Raw genomic sequence first — 21395 nt, forward strand, 5'->3', positions numbered from 1 at the left:
GGAAATTTTTGTCTGTGAGGGTGGCGAGGCCCCGGCCCAGGCTTGCCCAGCGCGCTGCCAGGCGATATGCGCTCCTCACGAAGGCGAACGCTGCGGCTTTAAGGAGGCGGTCGGGGCGTGTGCCCGGCCCGTGATGCCGCTCGGGGGGCCGGGCCGCTGCCGGGAGTGCCGGCCGTGCCGCCATGTACCGCCTGTGCCGCCGGTCCCCGCTGCTGTCCCCTCTGTCCCCGCTGCTGTCCTCGCCGCTGTCCCCGCCGCGCTGCCCCGCCCGGGCCGCGCTCCCGCCGGGGCCGGGCCCGCTCCGCGCCAGCGCCAAGGTACGTGAGGGCTCCGGGCCGCGGGCCGCGAAATAGCCCCGTCTAAAAGCGCCCCTCAGCTCTTTGAGCCTGTCTTAAGGGGTTTTTTTTATGTATCGTCACCTCCCATCCCCCTGGGATCAGGAAATCGCGTTTATCCCGGTTTCTGGAGGAGCTGGTTTGCACCTGCTGTGGGCACGTTGTCGCTGTGAGCTTTCGGCGTGGTTTGTGCTGCCTCATGGTGAAGCGTCACGGGGTGTTTTGGATATGTTTTTATATCTAAACATGAGGTGTTTTGGATGTGTTTTTATGTCTAAACACGGGGTGGTTTAGATGTGTTTTCGTGCTTTCAGTCGCCTGAATTATGCCAATAAAATCGGCTTTTTAGCTGAAATATTGTCGCTGAGTGACATGGAAATAGACAGCAGCTTTACTTGATAAGCTGGGCATTATTCCGTACATGACTGCCCTGGGTACTCCAAATATCTGTTGAAGTAGTTCTTTTTTTACATTTTGCTTTAATACCATTCCTGGTGTGACAGTCTGTGCATATGGGTGAATTGGAATGGACTTGGAAGTTCAGAACAAGCAATTTTTCAGACCTTACGATCTATCCGTAAGACCCAGAGCCCATGAGGCACAAAAGAAACATCCAAAATTATCCATTACGCTTGAAAATTTTAAAACTACAAGAATCAGGATAAGCTGAGCTACACAGTTTCCTGTTTTTGTATTTGTATGACTTCCTGTCAAAATGAAACACAAAATAAATAATTACAAAAGAGAAAAGCAGCAAACAAATGGGTTTGGGGTTTGGGCGGGTGGTGTGCTTACCATGAGGGTTGTAAGACTGTCTTGTATGCTAATGTATAATCTTAGTCAGTCCAAGAAATCAGTCAATAATATTTTTATTCTAATTTGTGTGCCTTGAAACCACCGTGGGACAGTGGTGGCAGGCACTTGGTGGCTGTACCTGTCCTGTGGTGGCTTTGACATTGCTGAGCTCAGCTGCAAAAAAAGGGCTTCTCTAATCTTTCCTGACAATTGCTGAGTAATTAGAGACAGATCCTGAGGTTTCTGTGGAAATGCTTCTTTCCTGTTTGCATTTCTCAGTATTTCTGCTCTGGTGAGCATGGAGGGTTTCCAAGGGCTACCTTATTGCTACCAACACAGCTGCTCTCCTTTGATTTCTTTTCAGATTGCTTTGGGATATGGTTTAGTATGAAGTTCTGCATTTGAAATGTACCCAAATAAAAATCTGTGGGTGACTTCTACTGTGACAAACATTTTCAGTGGCCTTGGGCTCTTGACACCAGCCCGGCACATCCTTGCAGTTGTTGTCTACGATGTAGGAACAGAGTTGCATGTTGCTGTCAACAGTTGCAGTTGTTCGTTTGATCGGGATTTATCGGAATTTAAAGGTTGGATCTCTCACATCAGTGAGCTGTTACTAAGTGGTACCAGGTGGGTTTCCAGTGCCACTGCCTGCTTAGCCCTGGAAGCAAAAGCTGTGCTCCAAGGAGTCACTGGGTAAAGCTGAGCAGTGGGTGGAAACAAATAGCTCTCACACCTCAGTCATGGCTGCAGCAGCTGTGTGGGTGTGCCTTGGCTCACGTTTGGATCAAATCATCTGGCTTTAATTATGAAACTTGAATTGTGTAAGAGTTTACACCGAGCTCGGTGCATTCCTTTGACAGGAATAGTTGGGAGAAGGGAGCTTGTCTGGGCTCTGTCACAGCATCTGCTGTGCTGATGTGGAGGAGCAGAAGTGAGTTAGTGTCTTCCCAAATCACTCTGTGTGCAGGACACTTTTCATCATTTCAGCTAACTGTAATGTGATCTTGTGTGTAATGCTAACAAATTATTTTGTTTCTTTTTTAGAATGCAGCTGAACCCCTCAAAAAGACAGACACTGATCACAGTGCTGAAAACAAGAAACTCAACAAATCCCAGCAGCTGAAGCAAATTTTTAAAGAATATGGTGCTGTAGGGGTTTCCTTCCATGTTGGAATTTCCTTAGTATCTCTGGGAATCTTCTACCTGGCTGTGTCAAGGTGAGGTTTATACAGCTGTCTGTCATCTCTAGGTAAAGGTAAAAGTAAAATACATTTACCATTGTAAAGGAAAAATTTAGAGACAGGCCACAGGCACTTTATGCTTATTGGATCTATAGTTACCTCCTGAATTTTATGTATGGATAGGTCCATAAATGGACCTGATGTCCCATCAGGCATGAGGCAAGAGAGTTGTACGTGGTCATTTTGCAATCAGCAGGGGAAACAGCAAACACAGCACCAACATAACTGACCGGGCAGAAAATGTATTTGTTTTGCAGATATCTTTTGTTCTTGCTTGGTCTGGAGAGATATAGCCAAAAAGTGCTCTGGGCTTAGAGATAAATATGTTTTTCTGGATGTTGAACACAGTTTGTGCAGTTGAACTGCAGAAAATAACAGCCACTAGAAGAGGATTAGAGTGAAAATATGGGAGAACCGTACAGGAGTCAGGTGGGGAATTGTGTGTGTGCCTTTGTGGGAATGCATCAGTTACATGAGGTATTCCAGCTGAGGAGACAGAGGACCTTACCTCAGACATTCCCTGCTGCTTATTCCTGACTCCAGTGGGAATATGTGAGTGCCTGATTTCTCCTGTTTACTACATTGTGCCACAGGGTCACAACTTTTTTTTTTCTTTAGATATGGTTGAATCCCTAATGAAATCTGCTATGTCTGTATTCGTGAACTTGGTGAATAATGCCCATTCGAGATCTTTAACACTTTAACACTTGCTAGATTTTAGATAATTTGTCATTTTGTAAACCTCTGTTAGAACACCAAGCCTAACAGCAGGTCCCTCATTTGGTTTGTGCTCAGGTGATCAGTTTCCCTAAGGCGCAGAACAGAGTTTAACGTGAAATTTGTGAAGATGAAATTCCAACACAAATTCACGGTAACTTTTTAAGAATCACTTTGCAGAGATATTTTATCTCTGAAGGCTTGTGGGAATTACTTCGTTGTGATGGCAGGGACAAACTCAGGCGCTCTCTGTATTCTGCTCTTGGAGTTTGCAGTTTATTTTGTAGGGTGTGGGTTTATGTAAGGCCCTGCTAGGAACTGCAGCCACAGCTCAGAGCAGGATGGAGAGAGAGGGATAGAGTGAGAGTAGAGAAGAAGAGAGTTAAGAGAGCCTAAGAAAGTAAGACAGAGTAAGAGCATGAGAGAGATTTTCCCGTTTACAATACGTTAAATCTTCTTCTATGTTAAATATTCTAATTTTCACTAACCAATCTAATACAAGATACAAATTCTCTAACATTTGCTGCAACCTGTAAGAATCACTATATTACCATAGTTTACTGCTTTTCTTATCTCTAAATTTTATCTGGGACCCTTCCTGCCATGCCTAAGAAAAATGTCTGTTTGCTTCTTGGTATTGGCAGCATCCAACATTATCTAAACAAAGGGGCCTTCAGGCATTCAGTTGTTTTCAGCCACACAGTCAAAAATTGCTACCATTTCTATTTCGCTTATATTTTCCATATTCTCCAAGTCTTTTGCTAGGCACTCGCATTTATAAGGTTTCCCTAATTCACCCTTCCCAACAAAGGCTGAGTAGGAATTGTTTCACGTTAAATTCTGTGACCACAAACCCAGCACTTGATATATTTTCAATGCTAACCGAAGGCGGCGTTGTGCTGTTTCCGCAGCGGCGTGGACATGAGCGCGGTTCTGTTGAGGCTGGGTTTCAGCGAGGCCTCTCTGCAGTCCAGGATGGCAGCAGGCACCAGCACCTTCGTGCTGGCCTATGCTGTGCACAAGCTCTTCGCCCCCGTGCGCATCAGCATCACCGTGGTGGCCGTGCCCTTCCTCGTGCGCTACTGCCGCAAGGTCGGCTTCTTCAAACCCCCGGCCTCCAGCCCCTGAGCCCTTCCTGCCTTTTCTTCTCCAGTGCTCCGTGCCCAGGGGCCAGGTCTCTGTAAAAGACTCGTCTGGGTTCAGGTTGATGTCATCTTGCATTTCTTACTTGTTCTTTCAGGTAAACGGCGCTGTGAAAAGCGCTGTCCTTGTCTCCTTTCCCTTTTGCCACTGTTTAGGAAAAACCTGTTCAAATGGGATCTGGTTTGCACTTCAAGTGGGAATATTAATGCTTGACAATGAGCAGAGTTCTGGGTCTTTATAATCCAGCTTTAGCCTTCTTTTTTTTTTCTTTTCAAAATAGACTCATAGCATTAATTTATTACTGTGTAGCTGAGAAATTGTGAGATTCTCTTCCCAGCAGAATAAACAATATCTCACTACACGGGTAGGTCTCTTGGTAAGGGTATGTATTGGAGTCTAAAGTGGCAGGTGGGTGTTTATTTTGCTAGAAGAGGTTTTTATTATAGCCCTTCTTGCAGTACAACACAGGCACTGAACTCACTTCAGTGGGAGTATGTATATGATTAATTATTGCAGTCATAATTGGTTTAGTCACACTAGGTGAAGCACTGTTCTGAAACTATGTGTAGTGCTTCCATAGTCCAAGATTTTATTGTTTGAAAATGTGCTGGCTAGGAGCCAGCCTTACTAAAGTCCTTTTGTTTTTAAAATGTCTTTAGACTCAGAAGAAATCCTGAGTCTACTGCAATCAGTGTAACCAGAATTACCGATGTGAACATCCTCCAAACAGCATCAAGGCAGAGAGAAGCTGGGGAGTTTTAATATTTTGAGATCTGGCTTAGTACTGAAAACTTTTTTTTTTTTAAATCTTAAAACTAACCCCAGCAGCTTTCTGCTCCTGTGGGTGAAATTCATATCTGCCCCTAAAGTCCAAACATTCCAAGTCCCAGCTTCCCAGGAAGAATTCCTGTGCTTTGGGCTGAGGCTGGTGAATGTAGCAATGAGGGGGTTTTGCCTTTCCTTATGGGGACTGTGTGGTGTTAGCAAGTGTGTTTACAGATGGGGACATCCACATTCCAGCTTCCACTTCACCTGAATACTCAGCCCAAGAGAGAAATCAGTGTCACACTGGGGTTAAGCCTGGGTTTTGGGCCCAGGCCTGTGCTGCTGTGAATTTGAGCCAGAGCTGGGGCTTTCTGAATTATCTTTGTGCTTGCTCTTACCCTAAGGTGGCTCTGACAGATCTGTTCATACAGACTTCTGATTTAAGTAAAATAGCAGGAAAATACCCTGTTACTTGTAATTTTTGCTAAAATTTAGTGACTAGAGAGGAAGGAAGTGTGGTGTTTTAATGAGAAGTGGCTGAGGAAAGGAAGAGCAAATAACTAACTTCTTGTTCTGAGCAGCCTCTTTCTTTCCCTCAGCCAGAACATGAAACTGCACCTTAACTCCTTCCTCCCACAGAAAGTTCACACGTTTCATGTGGACCAAGGATAAGAATTCCAAAATATCTGAGGCAGCCTTGTTTACTTCAGTTAGAATAATTTCTGAGCAGGAGGGAAAAGGAATATTCAAAGTTTCTTTTTCAAAATATCATGTAAAGCTGAAATAATTTAAAATAAATGTACCTAAAAATCAGTAGAAGGCACCAGCACTAGAGTTTTCTTGCTGTAAAGAAACAGCTTCATATAAATTATGGCCAGAATTCTGATTACTTATAGGGTTGTATAAACTACTGGCAGTTTGTTTAGATTAAGTTTTTTTGCAAAGTATATTTTAAATTAATTCGAGAATATATTTTGAATTCTGGAATCCTTGCTTGTAGAAGGATCATTTTTTAAAATTGTTTGTAAAATAGCAAAGTCTTATACTGAAGAGACAATAAATTGCTTTCTCTTAGTTTGCTTGAAGTGTTTTACTGGAAAAGAGTTGGTCTTGATGTTGGTGGCAAGGGGCCTGACCCTTGGTCCATTTTAAGGAATGTCTTATAAACATCTGGTGCTGTTACACAACATGATCTGAAAACACTGCTGAGAGAGAAAGGACTGGGAAATGTAACCAGATGGGAGCTCTTAGAATAAATTCATTAGAAAAAGGACCGAGCAAGCCAAGCGCTCAATTACCTTGTAATCCTAAATTGGGATTGTGGGATGGTGAATGACTTTGTGGTACCAGCACTTTGAGCTTCCTTTTTGACAGAGGTGGGAATTAAACTTTGGGAATTCACCTCTGGGACTTCAGCTGTGCTGGAGCCAAGCAGTGCCACAAGGAACCTCAGCCTGCTGGGTGCAATATAACAAGTCTTTATTTTACAAATTGAGTGCTCACATTTAAAACTAGAGACAAAACCAATTGCCACATCATTTTTAGAACACTTGAAAAACGCATTCACCCCGCTCAGTTTCAGGTTACACCACAGGTAAGACACCCTGAGCAGCCCAGGGAGGGAGGAGCAGGCATCTCCAGGATATTGCACTGTTCCACAAGCCAGAACAACTTCCTCGTGGTGGAACAACGAACCATTTTCAGCACAAGAGCCTCCAACAGCTTCATACTCACATCAGCAAACTTGGCCCACGTGGAACTGATTTCAAGTACATTAAATATTCCACAAGCTCCAGCTAAAAGTCAAATAATTTTATACTGCAATTCGAGTTTAAGACATCAGCCAACCCAAGGATTTGCATCCCAATTGCCACTAGATTCCAAGACCTGCTTTTCCTATTGTAAGCATTACAGTAGTCACAGTACAAGGTTCCTCTTGCTGATCCCACAAGTCCCCCTCCTCCAACTATGTTTTGGATGGGGCAGCAGCATCACTCTTCCTGCTGGTGGGAGTCTTGGTAGAGTTTGCAGTGATCCAGGGATGGAGCAGCACATCCTTCAGGGGCAGGCGGTGGAAGGGGTTGTGCTTCAGGAGTTTGGAAATTAAATCCCTTGCACCTTCCGTTACAAATGGAGGAAACTTGAATTCCACCTGAGGAAAAAAAAGAACACTAAAAATTAGAACCAAAGAGCTCTACTCAACCCTCCAGGTTACACCCTGAAAGCTGTGCCAGGCTTGCAGGCTGTACACCTTCTGCCTACTGAGAGGAAATCAAATAATTTCATTATAACCCTGAACAAGTTCTCACTGCTCGTGAAAGCATTTGCATATTATTGTATTTGTTTTCATTATGCTTTTAACTTAAAAGTTTGCTGAAACCTTTCCAGAACTAAAAGCATGACCCAGCTAATCCAGATAAGCAGTGGCACTTACCCTGGAAATAGCTTTGTAGGTTTCTTGATAGGTTTTTGTTTCAAAAGGTGGTTTCCCTACAAGGAATTCATAGCACAGAACTCCCAGGCTCCAAATATCCACCTTTTCATCGTGTGTTCTTCCCTCAATCATTTCAGGAGGCAGGTAGTCAAGTGTCCCACACAGAGTTGTTCTCCTGAAGAAAAGTCCAAGTTAATAATTGATTGAGATAATTAGAGGATCTATTTCAATAGCCACATAAGAGCTAATGCTGGCAATCATCTGTACCTCAGTGCAGTCCACCTGAACGGACTCAGCACCACCAGAACAGCTGGGAAAGAAAAGCCTGCGGGACATTTTCTACTTGTGAAACCATCTCAGTCCCTGCAATCAGTCAGTCTTAGCTCCTTTCTTCACCCCACGTGCTAGAACAAATCTGTTCCTCCCTTGTCAGGTGCAATTTCCCACTCTCTAAGAGATAACCGAGTTCCCACACACCTCCCTTCCACAACTGCATGGCACAAAAAGTGACTCCACAAGAGGATTGCACTGCACAAGAAAATGAATTCTCACCTAGAAGATGGAGCATGCACAGACCAGCCAAAGTCAGCAATTTTTAACTCTCCATTAGATCCAAGCAGCAAGTTCTCTGGCTTGATGTCTCTGTGGATCACACGCTTGGAGTGACAGTACGAGAGGGCATCTGCAAGTTCTGTGATGTACTGGGTGCAGAAAGAACAATCTTTAAGCCACAATCTTTAAGACATTGCCACCCGAGTTTATCTGGTGACTTTTTGAGGCATAATTATAGCTTTAAGTTAAAGCAATTATTCCTTAGCCCTTGAAGCCTGGCAATACAGGCTGTGCCTTGCAGTATTAAGCAATTCTGAACATAAATTCCTGCACAGCACTAAGTCTTCCCAATTATTCCCTGCCCAGATGCCAACTAGCAGGTAAGGAAGCTCAGTTTCCCCCAGCTGGATCTATCCCACATATTCCAGACACACAGAAGAATGGAGAGGAAGCTGGAACAACCTACAGTAGCAGTTCTTTGCTCATCAAACTTGGTGAGCCTCTGAAGCTCCTTGTAGACTTCTCCACGAGGTGCATGCTCCAGGATCAGGTAAACTCTTGTCACATCATGGAAGTAACCATATAATCTGAGAATGTTGGGGTGCCTGCAAAGAGATTTCAATGTTCTTCTGAACTAAGTGTTTGACCAAAACCTTTCATTTCCCTGTCCTGCTACCCCCCACTTTCAAAGCAAGCACAGGAATTTCAGCTGATCTGTGTTCATTCAGCTCACAAAACACAAAGAAATCTTATCATAAAGAAGAAACCTTATAATCAAGGTTACTTTGTTTATTTGGATGCAAACAGAGTAAACAGTCACTAAACTTTACCTAAGATGAGACTGTATTTCCACTTCTCTTCGTAGTTGATGTTCTACACCAGCTTCCTCAAGCTGTGTTTTAAAGAGCACTTTCAGTGCAAGAATAAATTTGCTCTGTTTTTCACGTGCCAGGTACACATTCCCAAATTTTCCTTTCCCCAGAGGACGACCAATTTCAAAATCCTCAAGAGACCACTGCCTTCTGCAAGAGGAAAGTTAAAAGCTCAATAGTTGTGTTGGCTTTGACTCAAATTTACAGTTTTTAACATTCCTGTTCAAAAGATGTTTAGTGCTATTAACTAGATTTTAGTCTTTAAGGCAATACCAAGAGAATAAAATAGGCATTGAGATTTTTCAAAAGGAAGTCCTGAAAGCTATTTTCTTGCTTTTGCAGACACTATACCAACCACACTACTACAAAATGATGATTGTTAACCAAGCTGGGCTCCTTTAGATACTCCTAACCCAGACACATCACCAGGGCATGGCAAAACAATTTAAAGTTGCCATAAACAAACCAAATTTCATCCCAAATTACAGCCTCCTGCCCAGATGAAGGAGGCTTTGTTTTCAGGAGTACAACTCATGACTGAGGCAGCAGCTATCAGTGTTGTCCCATGGGAAGAGCTAATCTGCATTTAGCCCAAAGTTTTCTTTAGATTACAGCACAGTCCTTGTTCCTGATAATTACCAGGTCAAAGGCAGCTTTCCTTGTGTTGTGTCTGCAGTGTGGGGGTCACCAGGCTCCACAGCCACAGGAGCTCCAGCAGGGCTTGGTTATCTAGAATTTAGGCATTAAACTTACTTTTTAGTCTCTTCACTTTTCACTTTGGTCTCTTCCGTTTTCTTCTTGGCAGTCTCTTCAGTTTTCTGTTTAGAAGTGCTTTCTACTTCAGGGTTTTTTGCTGTGTACAGAAAAGGAAATCAATTTATGCACCAGGCCCACAAACACACACGGGAACAAATCTAACCCCTGTGCACCATCTGAAGCAGCGTTTAGAATCCATTCAATTACATTTTTAGCAACCATAGCTGACTGCTAGGAAAGAAACAGTGCTGGCAAAATGCAATTGTTAAAGCTTTCTGAGACTAAAAACCCATTAATTCTTTCCCCCTCCGCAAACAAAAGTATTTTTGTGCATGAATCTTGGAAAACCTGTGAGGTCTGAGTGCCAATTACATTAACTCCCAGCTGGCTGCTGATCACCTGGAAGTTTTTAACACCAGATAGGCTCTAACTGGTTAATTTAGAGATAAATTCACAAGGATGTTGCAGCACCACCCGAGGTGAACCACGTGCTGCTCTTTTTTGGGGAGCACAACCAAGACCTTCCCTCCAGGACTGTCCCAGGATCAGCAGCAGCTTTAGGAGCATCCCGAGTGTAAATCATTCTCAGCATTACCAGGTGCTGCAGCCTGGGCAGGTTTCTCACTGCTCTTGCTTGCAGCCTGAGGTCTCACAGTCGCCTGCTGGGGCGGTTTGGGTCGGAGCTGCTGCGTTGTTTGGTTGTTGGATGGTTTTTGGGTTGACAGGACAGGTTTTTGGGCTTGCACAGGAACTCGCTGGGCAAAGTTCGCAGGACACAGAACACGTGCTGGAACTCCACTGGTCAGTAACCGGCTCTGGGCTGAATGCTGGGACACAAGGACACGTTTGGGGGCATCCCCAGAGGGATTTGCAGCCTTCAAAGAGAAACGAGAACCTGTTAATTGTGCATCAGCACATCAGACTCTTTATAGCCCCATTCAGGATAGCAAAACCACGCAAAGCACTTTAACAGAAACACTAAAAATCACGTATTGAGTGGTTGATTAAAAGGAAGTTTTGCTGATGCTGTTCTAAAAAACTTCCCAAGTTTATTTGATTTTACAAAACATACTGAGAAATAGTTAAATGGAAAAAATACATAATCAGGGTGATCTCGAGCACTGCTGGACATGTGTATCAATAGTGACACTAACACAGTGCTTGCTTTTAAAAACTATTTAAAGCAATTTAATTATACACACTTGCTTTCTCTTTAAAAGGCTCTTACATACTTAAAATATGAGGAGAACTCCCCCATTTAATAAGATATGCTAATAATAATAACTTAAGACTGGACTCTGTTTTCTCCAGGAGAAAGCTACTGAAAGATAAATTACTAATTTAAAACCTGTAGTTAACATGCAATGAGGAGAAACGTACCCACCAAATAAAAACTAAAAACCACCACTCCCTGAACCGACCAGAATTTTAATGGCAAACTCCCAGGCATCGAAACCAACGATCCAGCAGAGGAAACTGCTCATGAAGACGAACACAAACCGCGAATTTTATAAATTTACCTTGGCAGCGCGGCCGGGGTACACGGCGTGGTTCTCCTTCGTGTTCCTGTCCATAGCGGCAGCGACACGTACGGCTCAGCCTGCGGGCCAGAGGGAGCCAATAGAGGCCAGTGAGCGCAGCACGGAAAGGCTCAGGTCGTTTATCAGTTATCACGCCTTATCAATAGCAGTATTGATCAATCAATGCCCCTGCCCGCCCCGCCATGGAGCGAGGCCCGGCACTCACCGCACACCCGCCACCTCAGGGCCGCCAGAGCTGTTTGAATTCAAACCGCCGCGCCTTAAATACCCCTTTAAACCCCCGCCGCCCGCCATTGGCCGCCCTCCCCTGGCCCGCGCACGCTGATTGGCTCGTCCCGCGGGCGACCCGCCCGCCCATTGGCTGCCCGGTGCGTTCCGCCGCGCCGCGAGGGGCGCACGCGCCGCGCCCGCCCCTCCGCCGGCGTTGTCGCCGCGCGGCGCGTTACGCACTTTGCGTAGCGCCGCGCCTCCCTCCCGGCGCGCGCCGCCCGCGCACTTCCCGCTGGCCGAGCCGCCGCTTCCGCTACGCAAATCGCGTAACGCGCCGCGCTCCCACCTGTGGCCGCCGCCGTCTCCGCTCCGGTCCGCGCCCCGGGAGCGCCGCCAGGTCAGTCCCGCTCCCGCCAGACCCCTCCCGAGACACCCCCATCCACCCCCGGGCCAGGCCGGGGAGCGGCGCTGCTGCCACCGCGCGTGGGGCCGAGCGCCAGCGGGGCCATTGTGTGGGTGCCCCCCAGGACGGGCCGAGCAGGGCCGGAGCCTCCCGGTGCGTCCCGGCCGAGCGGTCCCGGGCAGCGCCACGTGCCGCCAGCGCTTTAGGGCGAGTGCCAAGTGCGAAGGCACCGCCCGGCCCGGCCTGAGCGACGCGCGGACCCCTCGTGTCGCAGCCCCCGGCAGCGCCCAGACCCGCGCGGCCCCGGAGGAGACGCCGGGACAGCGGGAGCGCGGCCGCTCAGCGAACGCGGCCCGTGAGGAGCGCAGCGAGCGCGGCGTGAGGCGCTGCTGCCGCCCCGGAGCCCGCGGGTCCCTGCGAGGCGCCGCGGAGCGAGGAAACTCCACTCGGCACTTGGGGCTTGTGAAGAACTGCGATCCAAGGCAACTTTTCACTGTCTCCGCGGTGCTGAAAACAAGAGCGAAGGAGAGCCTAGTTGTGTGTGTTGGTGTTTACAAGTGGTTCAGGATAGGTAAAAAGAAGATGTCGGGTCGCCGTGTCGCTGCAGCGTGTGACAGACGACAGCTGCCCCGGGGCATGGCGAGCATGGCAGCCCCGCTGCTCGACCCGCGCCCGCTCCGGCTGCCCTTTCTCGAGGCTGACGTGAGTAGGACTCGGGGAGGGGAGGGTTTGTGCTGGGGACGGGGCCGGGCCCGCCCGCAGCGCTGGGCAGCAGCGCCAGCCGCTTCATTCCCAGCCCGTTCACGTCGCCGTGTTTGGGATCCGGGGTCTGGCGGAAGCGGCGCTCCGGAGCTTTGCGGCTGCGACACAAAAGAAGCCCCGGCTCCCCCCGCGCCCCGTGGGGGCCGGGCCCGCGCCGCTCCCCCGCCCGCGATCCCGCCCCGAGCGCGGCTCTGCGGCCTCCGCCAAGGCCCCGCTGCCCCCGGAACGGGGAGTGCGAGTGGGGAAAGGGATCCCCGGAACGCGGAACGGACCTTCGGGACCCCAGGAACGGGAGCAGTGGGGAGAGCGACCCCAGGGATCCCTGAAAGGGAGAATGGGGAGCGGGACCCCCGGCAAGGGGAGGAATAGCGAGAAGGGACCCCCGGCAAGGGGAGGAATGGCGAGAAGGGACCCCCGAAAAGGGGGGAAATGGCGAGAAGGGACCCCCAGGATCTCCGGACGGGCGAACGGGGAGAAGGACCCCGGGATCCCTAGCGGGGGGGGGAATGGGGAGCGGGGCCCCCCGGGACCCCCGAAGCGGGATCGGGGATCGGGACCCCCGCGATGTGACCCGGGGGGGGGTGTGGCGGTCGGGTGACGCCGCCCCGTTGTGTCGCTCCCCCCCCAAGAGCCGCCTCCCATCGATGTGCGGGCGCTCGATGCAGCAGCCTTCGCGGAGGAGCGTCCTGCGGGCCCGGCCGCCCCCGCCGCTGCCGCCGCCGCCGCCGCTCGATGCGCTCCGCGCTCCCGCCGCCATCTTAGGGGCAGAGCGCGGGCGGCAGAAGGAAGGCTCGGTACGTACCGGGACCGCCGGGGCCGAGCTGCCCGCGGCTCCGGCAGCGCCCCGCGCGGGGCTCCGGGCCGCCCGCGGCCGGCGGGAGGGCGGGAAGGGCGCGGGGCCCGCGCAGGGCGGGCGGCGGGGCCGGCGCGGTGCTGTCCTGCGCTCCCCGTGCATCCATCCATCGGAGCCCGGGCCCGCCGGCAGCACCGCCTGGCTGCTCGGGCTCCTGCCGCAGCAATGCTGTCGGCTCTGGCTGCTTAGCACGGGCCGGCTCGGTTTGTGGCCGAGATTTTCATTTACACAGAAAACAAGCGCAACAGGTTTTTCCTATCGTTTTCCTTTCCTTTCCCCCTCTTTTCCTCCCCCTTACCTCCCTCTTCCCCTTCTCTTTTCCTCGCGTTTTCCTCCCCTTTCTCCCCTCTCTTCCTCCCCTTTTCCTTCTCTTTCTCCTGTCTCTTCCTCCCCCTTCTCCCTTTTTATTCCCTTTCTCCTGTCTTTTCCTCCCCTTTTCCTCCCTTTCTCCCGCTCTTTCTCTCCCCTTTTATCTTCTTTCTATCTCATTTCCCCCCACTTTCCTCCCCCATCTCGGCTTTTCACCAAAAGCACAGCAATATTTGGTGCCTGCCCTGAGATGTGTTCCAAGGTTCTAGTGGTTTCATGCAACTCTCTTGTGTGTGATTTTTGTTCTTCATTCCAGGCCCCCCCAAGGCAGTCTCTGCTCACAATGTATAGGACAAAAGTCAGTTTGAAAGACCGTCAGCAACTTTACAAACTGATAATTAGTCAGCTGCTCTATGATGGATACATCAACATTGCCAATGGCTTGATAAATGAGATCAAACCACAGTCTGTCTGTGCACCCTCTGAACAACTGCTGCACCTAATTAAGTTAGGTAAGCTGGAATCAAAAGCTGACATAAAAGTCTAGTTCCTAATTCCCCAGTGAACTAAGAGTTTGGTGTCACTGGAAAGACACTGATGCAAAGGTGGTGTCTGGTAATATCACAACATTTGTACATTTGGGTACAGCCTTTGCACCTGCGGGGTTTTTTGAAGGACATTCCTGTCTCATTAACGGCAATCCAGATCTCTGAGTGTTGCCCAAATCTGTTTGAACTCCTCTAAGGACATTCAGGGTTCTGGGTGAGCAGCAGCCTTCTCAAAACATCCCGGTGAACAGGACCACTGAGCCTACAGATCTGAGGGAAAATCTCACAGTTCAGCTGACTTTAGAAATAAATAATTTCTATCCGGTTGTTCCTGACAGTGTTGGAGAGGGAGCAAGTCCTTCTACTGGTAATTTTTCCTGGCTTTTATATATCAGTCCCCAGGAAAGAGCTTCACTTATTCTCTCCCTGTACTTCCCTGTGGAAGTGCTGCAGTGTAGGGAGAACAGGGAAAACCCCTGAGCTGCTGTTGGAACAAGGTGACCAAGTCCTGGAAGAGCTCTGGCCATGACACCATGTGTAACTCAACTGGTTCTGCTGCCTGAACTAGCTGAGTTCTGAGGGTATAAATGTGTGAAGCTTTGTGTCTGTTTGAAATACAAATTTTAGACTTGAAATGAGCAGATGGAAGCAGCAAAACGATCACTACTGGGCTGAAAACTCATGTGTCTGCCCTGTTGTCACTTCCAGTGCTGAACTCTCTGGTCTGTAGCTGCATCCTGGAAATAAAAGCGTGTGAAGAGCTTGGAGACCAGCAATTTTTTTTTATTCACAGTGCTGGCGTAGTTTGGCTTCAGTGCAATAAAATAGGAAAAGAATCAGTAAACGCTTTGGGTTCTTTACTTTAAAACTCAGGTAATAGTGTTGGGGCTTGTTGCTCCCCTGTGAAAAGCTGTCGATGGTCAGTGGGTGATTCTCAGTGCATTTATCAGCACTTTCCAGTCTTCACTGGGGTTATTCCCAAAGTTAGGAGCTCCAGCACAGCCCAGCTCTCATCCCGTCCTCCCCAGCGCCATGTGACCAAACCTGCTCAGCCAGCGCAGCTCTCCCCTCGGGGCTGCCTTTCCCAAAGCCTTCCCTGCAGAGCCGTGGGGGTGTCTGAGGGGAGCGCAGGCTGAGCAGAGCCCTGCTGTGTCCCCAGGCATGGAGAACGACGACAGCGCTGTGCAGTACGCCATCGGCCGCTCGGACACCGTGGCGCCGGGCACCGGCATCGACCTGGAGTTCGACGCCGACGTGCAGACCATGTCCCCCGAGGCGTCCGAGTACGAGACCTGCTACGTGACATCCCACAAGGGGCCCTGCCGCGTGGCCACCTACAGCAGGGACGGGCAGCTCATAGCCACGGGCTCGGCCGATGCCTCCATCAAAATCCTGGACACCGAGAGGATGCTGGCCAAGAGTGCCATGCCCATCGAGGTAAGGGGTTATTCTGGGAATTGTGTTTGTGCCATGCCCATCGAGGTAAGGGGTTCTAACTACTCTGGGAATTGTGTCCATTCCATGCCCGTTGAGATTAGGGGTTATAATCACTCACAGGGAATCCTGTCTGTGTCATGCCCATTGAGATAATGAATTGTAATCACTCTGAGAATCCTGTCCATGCTGTGCCCACTGAGGTAAGAGATTGTAATCACTTTGGGAATCCTGTCCATGCTGTGCCCACTGAGGTAAGGGATTGTAATCACTTTGGGAATCCTGTCCGTGCCGTGCCCATTAGAATAATGAATTGTAATCACTCTGGGAATTCTGGCTATGCCATGCCCATTGAGATAGTGAATTATCATCACTCTGGGAATCCTGTCCATGCCAAGCCATTGAGATAATTGTAATCACTCTGGGAATCCTGTCCATACCATCCCCATCAAGGTAAGGGATTGTAAGCACTCTGGGAGTCCTGTCCATGCCATGCCCATTGAGATAATGAGTTGTAATCACTCTGGGAACCCTGTCCATGCCATGCCCAGTGGGAGAACTTGGGAATTGTAACCACTCTGGGAGTTCTCTCCTTGTCATGTCTGTAGATGGTGGCTGTCTCAGTGGGTCACACTAAATAACTGTCTCAACATATTCCCTACTCCAGCAGCTGCTCATAAAGTCCCTTGGAAGGAAGAAGAACCAGGGCAAGGACACTGGTGTCACCCCTGGCAGCAGGGAGAGAGCTGAGCCAGAAGTGGCTTCTGCTGGGTGCTGATTGTGGCTGTGTTGTCTGAGCACAGTTCATGTTAAAACCCCACTTGTGGCCTCTGCAGCCCCTGCGTTTTCACTGGGTATTTCAGGACTGTTTCACACATCGATCTGCTTTATCTTTCTCCAAGGCAGTTATCAGGTCACAATGAAAAGTGGAATTTTTTTGCACAGAGCACACACCAAACTCTCAGCAAAGAGCTGCAGTTTTGGTGCAGCTTCTTTCGATTCTTCCAGCAGTTAGTGTTTTGTTTTGGGCTGTTTATGAAGGTGATGTTTTCTTGCACCAGTTCTCTGCTACTGAAGCAGTTTGTCCTTGAGCCAAGTTATTTTGACCTTCCTAAAGACACAGGGATCTTATTTGTTATATAAAGGGCCTTCAAATAACTAAGGGAACAGATTGTGTGTCAGAAAGGAGCTGCTGTTCAGCCACTCTGGCAAGTCTAAAACCTACTTTTCCTGTCAAAAACCTGCTTTATTTTCCAACAGCAACGTGTTGAATGTTTTTTGTAGGTCATGATGAATGAGACAGCACAGCAGAACATGGAGAACCACCCTGTGATCCGGACTCTCTATGATCACGTGGATGAAGTGACATGTTTAGCTTTCCACCCAACAGAGCAGATCCTGGCATCTGGCTCGAGGGACTACACACTTAAATTGTTTGATTATTCAAAACCTTCTGCCAAAAGAGCCTTCAAATACATCCAGGTGAGATACTAGTCAGAGAAGCCAAAGCTCAGATATTTGAGTGCTGAGGTGTTGTGAGCTGAGCTATGCCTCAGGTGATCAGGGGTGCAGGGGCACACAGGTAAAACATTCGCAGACATTGTGTCTTAATTCTGTGCATCATGGACACTTGTATTTAAATCTAGAGCCTGTCAACTTTTCATTCATTAGACCAACTCTAATCTGAATTAACTTAGAAGTCAATTCTGTTATCTTTGTTTTGGAGGAGTGTTAGTGGTGGTGGGCTTGGGGGGCGTCATATCCTAAAATAAGGGGGCACCACAGGCTGCTCTACGACAAAAACTACAATACAGCCACGGGCAGCCTGTCATTTCAGTCCCACAGGAAACATTTCCCAGTTGGTGCTGATAATTCAAGTAGTTTTGAACACTTTACCACCAGCAGCACCGACCCTTCCAGTTCAGCTCTTCCCCTCCCTCACCCCGCCGTGCATTTTTAATCCTACAGGAAGCAGAGATGTTACGCTCCATTTCTTTCCACCCTTCTGGGGATTTCATCCTGGTGGGGACCCAGCACCCAACCCTTCGTCTGTATGACATCAACACCTTCCAGTGCTTCGTGTCCTGCAACCCCCAGGACCAGCACACCGATGCCATCTGCTCCGTCAACTACAACGCCAGCGCCAACATGTACGTGACAGGCAGCAAGGATGGCTGCATCAAACTCTGGGATGGCGTCTCCAACCGCTGCATCACCACCTTTGAGAAGGCACACGATGGAGCTGAAGTCTGTTCTGCTATTTTTTCCAAAAATTCCAAGTATATCTTGTCCAGTGGGAAAGACTCTGTGGCTAAGCTCTGGGAGATATCCACTGGTCGGACGCTGGTGAAATACACAGGTATGTGGCAGGTGACCTTCCAGACACCTTCTTTTCCAGGTGCTGAGCCATGGCAGGGCTGGAAATATAATCATTCCTAAAGGCAATGGAGAAACTGCTGCTTTGAGGATAAATTGCCCAAGATTTTTGAAAACATTTCCATTAGACCGGTTCTAGAAGAGAAGCTGTGATTCTGTGTATCAGTGCAAACATGCTTTTGTCTGAGTAGATTTTGGAGCTTTTTCTAACATCATTACTCACTCCATTGTTCTGGAGGGAAATCTTCACTGAATTAGAGAAAAGTAAGAAGAAATACTGAAGCTACTTCAGAGCAGTTGATTTAACCATTAACTCTGTGGCTCTGTAGCCATGGCAATACTCTGAAATGTACCTACAGCTGGTTTGTTCCCCTTTTTGTGTATTTTTTTCCAAGGATGCAGTTGTGTGCAATGTAGCCATCCTTGGAGCATGCTGACAGTGCCATGCTTGGATCTCAGCAGGATTTAGGGAATAACGAAGGCTGTGGAAGCTTTACATGTGACAGCAGCTGTGTGAGAGGCTTTGGGGTCAAGCACTGATGTGTAGGAGCACAAAAAGTGCTGGAAATGGTGTGTGTCAGCTTTTGGGGTTTGTAGGTCCCTTTCTGCAGTCCAGCTCTCGTGCTCCCGGCCAGCAGGGAGCAGCACTTTCCCGGGAAAGCTGCGCGGGATCCCAGGCAGGAGCTGTGCAGTGCCAGTGCCTGTAGGAAGCACTGTGGCCAAGAGAGGTCATACAGCGTGTGCTGTGTGATAAATACACTGAAAAGGATCCTCAGGCTCTCTGGATTCTCCTCTCTGTGTTCTTTGTCCTTGGTCACAGCTGAAAGCCTCATGCAAAAAAACATAAGGCAGAAATACTCCTGAAGGTAAAGGATTGGATGTGGCACAGCTGGAGTATTCCTGTCCCCTAAGGAATTTTAGAATATATACATGGACAGCAGCAGGAATTTCCCCATGGAAAGGGTGGTCAGGCCTTGGCAGGGAGGTTTGGAGTGCCCATCCCTGGAGGAATCCAAGCAATTCCTGGAGGTGGCACTCAGTGCTTGGGGCTGGGGCACAGCTGGGACTCAAATCTTTCTGTCCTGTGATATAACTATAAAAGAATATTCATGCTTGCATCACCTGTTGCTCGTGGAAGTGGTTGAACAGCAGAGAAAATGCAGGTCCTTTGTAAAAAATTGATACTTAGGGAAAATTCTTGTTAGGTATTGAAACTTGCTAAAATGCCTGTTTTGCTGCCTGTGTTTAGGTGCTGGTTTGAGTGGCCGCCAGGTGCACAGGACTCAGGCTGTGTTCAACCACACGGAGGATTATGTGCTGCTGCCAGATGAAAGGACCATTAGCCTGTGCTGCTGGGACTCCAGGACTGCCGAGCGCAGGAACCTGCTGTCCCTGGGCCACAACAGCATCGTGCGCTGCATCGTGCACTCCCCCACCAACCCCGGCTTCATGACCTGCAGCGACGACTACAGGGCCAGGTTCTGGTACAGGAGATCCACCACAGACTAAGGAGAGCTTCCCAGCCAGGATTTCCCAGCTCCTGCACCCCTGCGCGGTTGTGCTGCCTCTGGGGCCTCTTTGGATTCTGTCAGACGTGGCAGGAAAAGAACAAATACTGAGACTCTTCACCTCACACTAATTTTTTTATTAGTGTGCGTGGTTTAATTTTTGTAAGTCATCTCTAATTGTACTGAAGGGAGGGGGTGGAGAATAAAATTACTCTGGCAGGAAGGGTTAAGCTTGTTCCCGTGCCTGTCTGAATCACACACGAGAGAACGGGACTGTGTCCTGCTCAGAGGGGGCAGAAGGAGCCAGTTCTGCTCTGTGTTGTGTCTGTGCAATCCCACTGAACTGTGGTAGAGAATAGATCACACAAAGAGCAGCAGAACTTGGTGTAGATACTTTAATGAAGCCTTAAGCTGCCTTCAGCCACAATTCATTATTTGTAAAGCTCTGGTTTGTATCTTTCAGTCTAGGGTTTTGGTGAATTGTTTTTTGTGTTTCTTGTTCATTGGCCAAGTAGGCCTTCAGTTCTGAGTTGTGCCATAAAGTTCACACAGGATTTTAAATTGTTTGGATGAAGTCAAAGAATGGTCTTCTAGTTCTGGCGTTAAAATTCAGATTTCATCTCATCCTCTTTTGAATTTATCTTAACAAATGGGACCTCAAAATGAATTCCTAATAGTTTAAAGGAATATCCACATTGCAACTAAATGTGACAGTGCTGCTGCAGGTGAAAATGAGAATAATTTTGCCTTAGAGACCTTTAGTATCCTCTCAAAGAAAGAAACTTATGCATCTGAATTTTTGTATGTGTACCTCAGAAATGTCACTGTTTCATTTGACTGAGAAATGTTCATCTGTCTGTTACACAGCACTTCAATTACATTCTTTTTAAATTAGTCACAAACCCAGTGCCCATTGTTAAGAAACTGTGCTTAAAACTTCTCTAAGTTGGAAAATTCACTACTTATTCTCCCAGAGATCTGCCTGAGCAGAGTCTTAAACTTGTTTTTTGAGGCCTCCTCATGCAGAGCTCTTGGGCATCGCAGGTGGGAGATCCTTTGGTCAGAGCTCAGCACTTGCCTTGTTAGGGTTTTTAAATGTGAGGTGGTTCTTGCTGCTGGATTAACTCCCATTACACTGAGGAATTGTCAAGGGCTGGTGAGGGTACAGGTTTTGTCTGTATTTAAATAAAGATTGCCTTTTGAAAAGCTCTTTGATACATAAAGAAGGAATTGCATTTGTTTTCTCTGTAACAAAGGAGAAATGGCAAATAGGGGAGGCTGGGGCTTGGGGAATTCAGAATGATGAATTTGTGTTCCACCTGAATCAGGTACAATTACAGACTCAAAATGTAGAATGTGGGATGGTTATTTTTTAAAAGAATTAAATTTCATTTTCTCTTTGCAAAATGCAAAACATTCTGAGGCTTTAATCCTCTTTGCTCCTCCTGTGCCTCTGAGTTTGTGACCCTTCAGAAGCAGTGGTGGTAGGAGATAGTGGTGCTGGTGCCTATTTTTTAAGGAGGAGAAACGAGGAGAAGCAGAGCTGGGGAGGGAAAAGGGAAGTTCTGACACAGTCCCTGAGGGACGATGTGGGGTGGGTGACAGCAGTGGCTTTTTATTTTTGGAGTGCTACATTTTTTTTAATTCTGCTAAAGCACCTGTCCATAATTCATGCACTTGTTACTGGTGTTTGGAATCTGCTTTTAAAATCTTTCTGTGGTTTATATGTGAAAGCACTGCTGTGGTTGTCAAGCCTGGGAGCTCTCACCTCAAGCTTCCATAGTTCTGGGCTTGAACTCAGCAATGCAAGAGCAAAAAAGTTACTTTTTGACACAAAA

The 21395-nt window shown here is 48.1% G+C and overlaps 3 protein-coding genes across 6 annotated transcripts; 2 read left to right on the forward strand and 1 right to left on the reverse strand.

Annotated features, from left to right (window-relative positions):
• Nucleotides 1-133: 133 nt before the first annotated feature.
• On the forward strand, nucleotides 134-6073 carry MIMS2 (mitochondrial inner membrane scaffold 2). Its single transcript, XM_014873771.2, has 3 exons — nucleotides 134-317; nucleotides 2178-2350; nucleotides 4003-6073. Exons 1-3 carry the CDS (start codon nucleotides 183-185, stop codon nucleotides 4217-4219), a joined length of 525 nt encoding a protein of 174 aa, XP_014729257.1. The 5' UTR covers nucleotides 134-182; the 3' UTR covers nucleotides 4220-6073.
• A 384-nt stretch (nucleotides 6074-6457) lies between these two features.
• On the reverse strand, nucleotides 6458-11415 carry AURKA (aurora kinase A). The gene is made up of 9 exons (XM_014873942.2): nucleotides 11360-11415; nucleotides 11134-11213; nucleotides 10209-10488; nucleotides 9611-9710; nucleotides 8816-9007; nucleotides 8452-8590; nucleotides 7986-8134; nucleotides 7434-7608; nucleotides 6458-7151 (listed from the first exon to the last, which is right to left on the reverse strand). Exons 2-9 carry the CDS (start codon nucleotides 11185-11187, stop codon nucleotides 6966-6968), a joined length of 1275 nt encoding a protein of 424 aa, XP_014729428.2. The 5' UTR covers nucleotides 11188-11213; nucleotides 11360-11415; the 3' UTR covers nucleotides 6458-6965.
• Nucleotides 11416-12302: 887 nt separating this feature from the next.
• Nucleotides 12303-20780, forward strand: CSTF1 (cleavage stimulation factor subunit 1). 4 transcript variants are annotated; one of them, XM_088175151.1, is made up of 7 exons: nucleotides 12303-12469; nucleotides 13159-13323; nucleotides 14008-14203; nucleotides 15399-15721; nucleotides 16958-17155; nucleotides 17642-18032; nucleotides 19299-20780. In XM_088175151.1, exons 1-7 carry the CDS (start codon nucleotides 12350-12352, stop codon nucleotides 19556-19558), a joined length of 1653 nt encoding a protein of 550 aa, XP_088031277.1. In that variant the 5' UTR covers nucleotides 12303-12349; the 3' UTR covers nucleotides 19559-20780. The 4 variants fall into 4 exon arrangements, with proteins under 4 accessions (XP_088031277.1, XP_014729402.1, XP_088031279.1 ...); XM_014873916.2 differs by having other exon boundaries at nucleotides 15399-15676; XM_088175153.1 differs by lacking the exon at nucleotides 13159-13323.
• Nucleotides 20781-21395: the final 615 nt, after the last annotated feature.

The sequence above is a fragment of the Sturnus vulgaris genome, chromosome 17, assembly GCF_052056855.1.
Source record: "Sturnus vulgaris isolate bStuVul1 chromosome 17, bStuVul1.hap1, whole genome shotgun sequence".
Lineage (NCBI taxonomy): Eukaryota > Metazoa > Chordata > Aves > Passeriformes > Sturnidae > Sturnus > Sturnus vulgaris.

Excerpts from the sequence above, each read along its gene's own strand:
- MIMS2 (XM_014873771.2), top strand. The coding sequence starts at position 183 with ATGTACCGCCTGTGCCGCCGGTCCCCGCTGCTGTCCCCTCTGTCCCCG. Across the intron at positions 318-2,177 it reads CGCTCCGCGCCAGCGCCAAG|AATGCAGCTGAACCCCTCAA; the intron begins GTACGTGAGGGC and ends TTTCTTTTTTAG. Across the intron at positions 2,351-4,002 it reads TTCTACCTGGCTGTGTCAAG|CGGCGTGGACATGAGCGCGG; the intron begins GTGAGGTTTATA and ends CTGTTTCCGCAG.
- AURKA (XM_014873942.2), bottom strand. The coding sequence starts at position 11,187 with ATGGACAGGAACACGAAGGAGAACCACGCCGTGTACCCCGGCCGCGCT. Across the intron at positions 9,008-9,610 it reads AAAAGTGAAGAGACTAAAAA|AAGGCAGTGGTCTCTTGAGG; the intron begins GTAAGTTTAATG and ends TTCCTCTTGCAG. Across the intron at positions 8,591-8,815 it reads GAAATACAGTCTCATCTTAG|GCACCCCAACATTCTCAGAT; the intron begins GTAAAGTTTAGT and ends ATCTCTTTGCAG.
- CSTF1 (XM_088175152.1), top strand. The coding sequence starts at position 13,036 with ATGGGGAGCGGGGCCCCCCGGGACCCCCGAAGCGGGATCGGGGATCGG. Across the intron at positions 13,324-14,007 it reads GGCGGCAGAAGGAAGGCTCG|GCCCCCCCAAGGCAGTCTCT; the intron begins GTACGTACCGGG and ends TCTTCATTCCAG. Across the intron at positions 15,722-16,957 it reads TTTGTGCCATGCCCATCGAG|GTCATGATGAATGAGACAGC; the intron begins GTAAGGGGTTCT and ends TGTTTTTTGTAG.